The sequence below is a fragment of the Cebidichthys violaceus genome, unplaced genomic scaffold (assembly GCF_023349555.1).
Source record: "Cebidichthys violaceus isolate CVI_PGR_0920_01 unplaced genomic scaffold, fCebVio1.0.p SCAF_29, whole genome shotgun sequence".
In the NCBI taxonomy this organism is placed as follows: Eukaryota; Metazoa; Chordata; class Actinopteri; order Perciformes; family Stichaeidae; genus Cebidichthys; species Cebidichthys violaceus.
In genome coordinates, this window is record NW_027176472.1 from 4,773,616 (window position 1) to 4,781,115 (window position 7,500).

A 7,500-nucleotide genomic window follows, 5' to 3' on the forward strand; every position below is an offset into this window, starting at 1 on the left:
AGGAGGAAGATGGATGGATGATGTAATTATCTCTTTCTCAAGTGGTTACATAGAGAGAGAGAGAGAGAGAGAGAGAGAGCTTCATCCACCTGAACCAAAACCACCTGGTCTGTCCCTGATGATGTCATCAGTGTGTTTGGGGGGGGGGGGGTCTTAGTCATCTCGATTAAAGACACATTGAGTTTTGTCGGCGTCAGCAGAAAGAAGGTTGAATGTCTCTGCAGCAGCAGTTTGTGTGTGATGACTGTTTACCGTCATCTGTGACCTCATCTCTTCAGACACTCGTCTGTCTGAAGAGTCACAAACACACGCGTTGTTCAGACGTTTTAATATACACACATATATATATATATATATATATATATATGTGTATATGTTTATGGTTTAAATCAAAGACGTCTGGAACATTTAGATCATCACAGACTGAATACTGTCTGTGATGATTCTGTTATTAATTATACATTCAGTCGTGTGTATATATTTAACACACATGGGCCTGTTTAAGATCAAGTCATCTTCAAAGTGTTCACTGTATGAGTTGATCCAGACCTAGTTCTGTCTTTAGTTCTGTCTTTAGTTCTGTCTGTAGTTCTGTCTTTAGTTCTGTCTGTAGTTCTGTCTGTAGTTCTGTCTTTAGTTCTGTCTTTAGTTCTGTCTGTAGTTCTGTCTTTAGTTCTGTCTTTAGTTCTGTCTTTAGTTCTGTCTTTAGTTCTGTCTTTAATTCTGTCTTTAGTTCTGTCTTTAGTTCTGTCTTTAATTATGTCTTTAGTTCTGTCTTTAGTTCTGTCTTTAGTTCTGTCTTTAATTCTGTCTGTAGTTCTGTCTGTAGTTCTGTCTTTAGTTCTGTCTTTAGTTCTGTCTTTAGTTCTGTCTTTAGTTCTGTCTGTAGTTCTGTCTGTAGTTCTGTCTTTAATTCTGTCTTTAGTTCTGTCTTTAGTTCTGTCTTTAATTCTGTCTTTAGTTCTGTCTTTAATTCTGTCTGTAGTTCTGTCTTTAATTCTGTCTGTAGTTCTGTCTTTAGTTCTGTCTGTAGTTCTGTCTTTAGTTCTGTCTTTAGTTCTGTCTTTAATTCTATCTGTAGTTCTGTCTTTAATTCTGTCTTTAGTTCTGTCTTTAATTCTGTCTTTAGTTCTGTCTTTAGTTCTGTCTTTAATTCTGTCTGTAGTTCTGTCTTTAGTTCTGTCTTTAATTCTGTCTTTAGTTCTGTCTTTAGTTCTGTCTTTAATTCTGTCTTTAGTTCTGTCTTTAGTTCTGTCTTTAATTCTGTCTTTAGTTCTGTCTTTAATTCTGTCTTTAGTTCTGTCTTTAGTTCTGTCTGTAGTTCTGTCTTTAATTCTGTCTTTAGTTCTGTCTTTAGTTCTGTCTTTAATTCTGTCTTTAGTTCTGTCTTTAGTTCTGTCTTTAATTCTGTCTTTAGTTCTGTCTTTAATTATGTCTTTAGTTCTGTCTTTAATTATGTCTTTAATTCTGTCTTTAGTTCTGTCTTTAATTCTGTCTTTAGTTCTGTCTTTAGTTCTGTCTTTAATTATGTCTTTAGTTCTGTCTTTAGTTCTGTCTTTAATTCTGTCTGTAGTTCTGTCTGTAGTTCTGTCTTTAGTTCTGTCTTTAATTCTGTCTTTAGTTCTGTCTTTAGTTCTGTCTGTAGTTCTGTCTTTAGTTCTGTCTGTAGTTCTGTCTGTAGTTCTGTCTTTAATTCTGTCTTTAGTTCTGTCTTTAGTTCTGTCTTTAATTCTGTCTTTAGTTCTGTCTTTAATTCTGTCTGTAGTTCTGTCTTTAATTCTGTCTGTAGTTCTGTCTTTAGTTCTGTCTGTAGTTCTGTCTTTAGTTCTGTCTTTAGTTCTGTCTTTAATTCTATCTGTAGTTCTGTCTTTAATTCTGTCTTTAGTTCTGTCTTTAATTCTGTCTTTAGTTCTGTCTTTAGTTCTGTCTTTAATTCTGTCTGTAGTTCTGTCTTTAGTTCTGTCTTTAATTCTGTCTTTAGTTCTGTCTTTAGTTCTGTCTTAATTCTGTCTTTAGTTCTGTCTTTAGTTCTGTCTTTAATTCTGTCTTTAGTTCTGTCTTTAATTCTGTCTTTAGTTCTGTCTTTAGTTCTGTCTTTAATTCTGTCTTTAGTTCTGTCTTTAGTTCTGTCTTTAATTCTGTCTTTAGTTCTGTCTTTAGTTCTGTCTTTAATTCTGTCTTTAGTTCTGTCTTTAGTTCTGTCTTTAGTTCTGTCTTTAGTTCTGTCTGTAGTTCTGTCTGTAGTTCTGTCTTTAATTCTGTCTTTAGTTCTGTCTTTAGTTCTGTCTTTAATTCTGTCTTTAGTTCTGTCTTTAATTCTGTCTGTAGTTCTGTCTTTAATTCTGTCTGTAGTTCTGTCTTTAGTTCTGTCTGTAGTTCTGTCTTTAGTTCTGTCTTAGTTCTGTCTTTAGTTCTGTCTTTAATTCTATCTGTAGTTCTGTCTTTAATTCTGTCTTTAGTTCTGTCTTTAATTCTGTCTTTAGTTCTGTCTTTAGTTCTGTCTTTAATTCTGTCTGTAGTTCTGTCTTTAGTTCTGTCTTTAATTCTGTCTTTAGTTCTGTCTTTAGTTCTGTCTTTAATTCTGTCTTTAGTTCTGTCTTTAGTTCTGTCTTTAATTCTGTTCTTTAGTTCTGTCTTTAATTCTGTCTTTAGTTCTGTCTTTAGTTCTGTCTGTAGTTCTGTCTTTAGTTCTGTCTTTAGTTCTGTCTTTAATTCTGTCTTTAGTTCTGTCTTTAGTTCTGTCTTTAATTCTGTCTTTAGTTCTGTCTTTAATTATGTCTTTAGTTCTGTCTTTAATTATGTCTTTAATTCTGTCTTTAGTTCTGTCTTTAATTCTGTCTTTAGTTCTGTCTTTAGTTCTGTCTTTAATTATGTCTTTAGTTCTGTCTTTAGTTCTGTCTTTAGTTCTGTCTTTAATTCTGTCTGTAGTTCTGTCTGTAGTTCTGTCTTTAGTTCTGTCTTTAATTCTGTCTTTAGTTCTGTCTTTAGTTCTGTCTTTAGTTCTGTCTGTAGTTCTGTCTTTAGTTCTGTCTGTAGTTCTGTCTGTAGTTCTGTCTGTAGTTCTGTCTTTAATTCTGTCTTTAGTTCTGTCTTTAGTTCTGTCTTTAATTCTGTCTTTAGTTCTGTCTTTAATTCTGTCTGTAGTTCTGTCTTTAATTCTGTCTGTAGTTCTGTCTTTAGTTCTGTCTGTAGTTCTGTCTTTAGTTCTGTCTTTAGTTCTGTCTTTAATTCTATCTGTAGTTCTGTCTTTAATTCTGTCTTTAGTTCTGTCTTTAGTTCTGTCTTTAGTTCTGTCTTTAATTCTGTCTGTAGTTCTGTCTTTAGTTCTGTCTTTAATTCTGTCTTTAGTTCTGTCTTTAGTTCTGTCTTTAATTCTGTCTTTAGTTCTGTCTTTAGTTCTGTCTTTAATTCTGTCTTTAGTTCTGTCTTTAATTCTGTCTTTAGTTCTGTCTTTAGTTCTGTCTTTAATTCTGTCTTTAGTTCTGTCTTTAGTTCTGTCTTTAATTCTGTCTTTAGTTCTGTCTTTAGTTCTGTCTTTAGTTCTGTCTTTAATTATGTCTTTAGTTCTGTCTTTAATTATGTCTTTAATTCTGTCTTTAGTTCTGTCTTTAGTTCTGTCTTTAATTCTGTCTTTAGTTCTGTCTTTAGTTCTGTCTTTAATTCTGTCTGTAGTTCTGTCTTTAGTTCTGTCTTTAATTCTGTCTTTAGTTCTGTCTTTAATTCTGTCTGTAGTTCTGTCTTTAGTTCTGTCTTTAATTCTGTCTTTAGTTCTGTCTTTAATTCTGTCTTTAGTTCTGTCTTTAGTTCTGTCTGTAGTTCTGTCTTTAGTTCTGTCTTTAATTCTGTCTTTAGTTCTGTCTTTAGTTCTGTCTTTAATTCTGTCTTTAGTTCTGTCTGTAGTTCTGTCTGTAGTTCTGTCTTTAGTTCTGTCTTTAGTTCTGTCTGTAGTTCTGTCTTTAGTTCTGTCTTTAATTCTGTCTTTAGTTCTGTCTTTAGTTTGTCTTTATTCTGTCTTTAATTCTGTCTTTAGTTCTGTCTTTAGTTCTGTCTGTAGTTCTGTCTTTAGTTCTGTCTTTAATTCTGTCTTTAGTTCTGTCTTTAGTTCTGTCTTTAGTTCTGTCTTTAGTTCTGTCTTTAATTCTGTCTGTAGTTCTGTCTTTAATTCTGTCTTTAATTCTGTCTTTAGTTCTGTCTTTAATTCTGTCTTTAGTTCTGTCTTTAGTTCTGTCTTTAATTCTGTCTGTAGTTCTGTCTTAGTTCTGTCTTTAGTTCTGTCTTTAATTCTGTCTTTAGTTCTGTCTTTAGTTCTGTCTTTAATTCTGTCTTTAGTTCTGTCTTTAGTTGTCTTTAATTCTGTCTGTAGTTCTGTCTTTAGTTCTGTCTTAATTCTGTCTTTAGTTCTGTCTTTAGTTCTGTCTTTAGTTCTGTCTTTAATTCTGTCTGTAGTTCTGTCTTTAGTTCTGTCTTTAATTCTGTCTGTAGTTCTGTCTTTAGTTCTGTCTGTAGTTCTGTCTTTAGTTCTGTCTTTAGTTCTGTCTTTAGTTCTGTCTGTAGTTCTGTCTTTAATTCTGTCTTTAGTTCTGTCTGTAGTTCTGTCTGTAGTTCTGAAGCATCTGTAAAACGCCCGTGGTATGTGTTGTCTCTAAACCTGCATTCTCTCTAGTGTCCAGCAGGGGGCGACTCCTCTGGTTGTATAGAAGTCTAGTCTAAAATGACTCTACTTCTCTCTTGATTTATTCCCTCAGTAAACATTGTAAACATGAGTTTATGGTCTCAATCTCTAGTTTACAGTCTTCTTCAATACAGCATGATGTTCATTTAGTACATTATGCTCCATTTAGAGTCAAACAGACCATAAAGAGGGGATACTTTAGGGGCGGGGCTACATAGTGATTGACAGGTCGCCTCGTGGGCGATGGGGAGAAGATCCCTCTCATAATAAAGTCCTCAGGGTTTGTGTGACCCGACTTCAGTAGACTTACATTGCGAACTGTGGTTCACCTTTCAGAGCCTGTGTGTGTGTGTGTGTGTGTGTGTGTGTGTGTGTGTGTGTGTGTGTGTGTGTGTGTGTGTGTGTGTGTGTGTGTGTGTGTGTGTGTGTGTGTGTGTGGTGAGCAGCCAGAGTCTCGTAGAAAGAGGCCAGACGTCAGGCCGACTCACAGACACTGAGCTTCTGTTAGCAACGTGGACATTACACACACACACACACACACACACACACACACACACACACACACACCTGCGTGAACAACACGTGTTTAGGTTGAGCTTTATGACACAAAGTCTGCTGTGTGTGTGTGTGTGTCTGTGTGTGTGTGTGTGTGTGTGTGTGTGTGTGTGTCTGTGTGTGTGTGTGTGTGTGTGTGTGTGTGTGTGTGTCTGTGTGTCTGTGTGTGTGTGTGTGTGTCTGTGTGTGTGTGTGTGTGTGTGTGTGTCTGTGTGTGTGTCTGTGTGTCTGTGTGTGTGTGTGTGTGTCTGTGTGTGTGTCTGTGTGTGTGTGTGTGTGTCTGTGTGTGTGTGTGTGTGTGTGTCTGTGTTTGTGTGTGTCTGTGTGTCTGTGTGTGTGTGTGTGTGTCTGTGTGTGTGTCTGTGTGTGTGTGTTTCCACAGGATTTACCCGTCTCTGTTTTTTTCTGCCTCTTGAAGTTCAAAGAGGTTTTTGTTTCTCCGTGTTTCTGGAAAAAAGATCTTAAAATATGGAGAAGGTCTGGAGAATGAGACGGTTCTGACCTCTCGTAAGTAAAAGTAGTAATACTACAATGTAAACACAAAAGTACTACCTTACAAGTAAAAGACACGCAATCAGAGTTGTAGTAGACATTCTGCAGCAGAATGATGTAATCACTGTTACTGATGCATCAAACATCTCAAATAATACATGTAGTTTATCATACAGAGACAGAGAGAGACAGAGAGAGAGAGAGAGAGAGAGAGAGAGAGAGACAGAGGAGACAGAGACAGACAGAGAGAGAGACAGAGAGAGACAGAGAGAGAGAGAGAGAGAGAGAGACAGAGAGACAGAGAGAGAGACAGAGAGAGAGAGAGAGAGAGAGAGAGAGAGAGAGAGAGAGACAGAGAGACAGAGACAGACAGAGAGAGAGACAGAGAGAGACAGAGAGAGAGAGAGAGAGAGAGAGAGAGAGAGACAGAGAGACAGAGACAGACAGAGAGAGAGACAGAGAGAGACAGAGAGAGAGAGAGAGAGAGAGAGAGACAGAGAGACAGAGAGAGAGACAGAGAGAGAGAGAGAGAGAGAGAGAGAGAGAGACAGAGAGAGACAGAGAGAGACAGAGACAGACAGACAGAGAGACAGAGAGACAGAGACAGAGAGAGAGAGACAGAGAGAGAGAGACAGAGAGAGACAGAGACAGAGAGAGAGAGAGAGACAGAGAGAGACAGAGAGAGAGGACGGAGAGACAGATTTTCTAATAATTCAACATTTACTCACACAGAAGAAGACCGACAAACAGCTGACTCTCAGCAGTGTGTGTGTGTGTGTGTGTGTGTGTGTGTGTGTGGGGTTGTGCTGACCCCTGCTGTAGGATCTGGGTATTACAACAGTGAGTGTTGTTCCAGCGTCATCCCGCTCCTCTGCTGTTGACACTTTATCTGCAGTAACCAATAGAATGACCAGGTGTAGCTCGCTGCCGGTGTCTCCGCCTTACCTTGACCAGTCTGCGTCTCTCGTCTCTGTAGGGAAGGACGAGGTGCGCGGTCAGCTGGACAGCGCTCTGCAGGACGTCAACGTGCGCTACGCCGTCCTGGAGGAGACGGAGAAGAGGGCCGTGTGCAGAGCGCTGGTGGAGGAAAGAGCGCGCTACTGCAGCTTCGTCAGCATGCCTGAAGCCCGTACTGGTGAGTGTGTGTGTGAGTGTGTGTGTGTGTGTGTGTGTGTGTGTGTGTGTGTGTGTGTGTGTGTGTGTGTGTGTGTGTGTGTGTGTGTGGTAGCCTTTAAAAGCCTGTTTAACCAGAATAATCGTGTGTGTGTGTGTGTGTGTGTGTGTGTGTGTGTGTGTGTGTGTGTGTGTGTGTGTGTGTGTGTGTGGTAGCCTTTAAAGCCCTGTTTAACCAGAATAATCGTGTGTGTGTGTGTGTGTGTGTGTGTGTGTAGGACCATGAGATCAACATGCTGGGTGAGGTGACCCACCTGCAGACCATTCTGGAAGATCTGACCAACCTGACAGCTGAGCCCACTAAACTCCCACCAGCCAGCGAGCAGGTAGCTTCCTCTTCCTCTTCCTCTTCCTCTTCCTCTTCCTCTAGCGCCACCTTCAGGCCAAATCTTACAACTTTAGTATCACTACAGGCAAGAGCAAGATCAAGGCAGCTCTCACTCACTAGAAAACAGGGATTAATCCGCCGCTGAAAATAGTCCCCCAACAAACGCTCTAGCTCCTCCTGTTTGATTAAACACTAGACTAATGAAAGTGTTCTGAACATTAAAGGAGTCTCAGTGTTTTGGAGCGGTTGGTATTGAGGAGCAGAGAGACCCGTCCGTTCA

The 7,500-nt window shown here is 38.8% G+C and overlaps 1 protein-coding gene across 1 annotated transcript in view; it reads left to right on the forward strand.

Annotated features, from left to right (window-relative positions):
• mtss1 (MTSS I-BAR domain containing 1) overlaps nucleotides 1-7,500 on the forward strand; it is a 42,622-nt gene that overhangs the window by 25,720 nt on the left and 9,402 nt on the right. Inside the window, 3 exon segments of the mRNA XM_068722035.1 lie at nucleotides 6,696-6,838; nucleotides 6,840-6,854; nucleotides 7,111-7,218. Of these exon segments, the coding sequence (XP_068578136.1) occupies nucleotides 6,696-6,838; nucleotides 6,840-6,854; nucleotides 7,111-7,218 (266 nt within the window).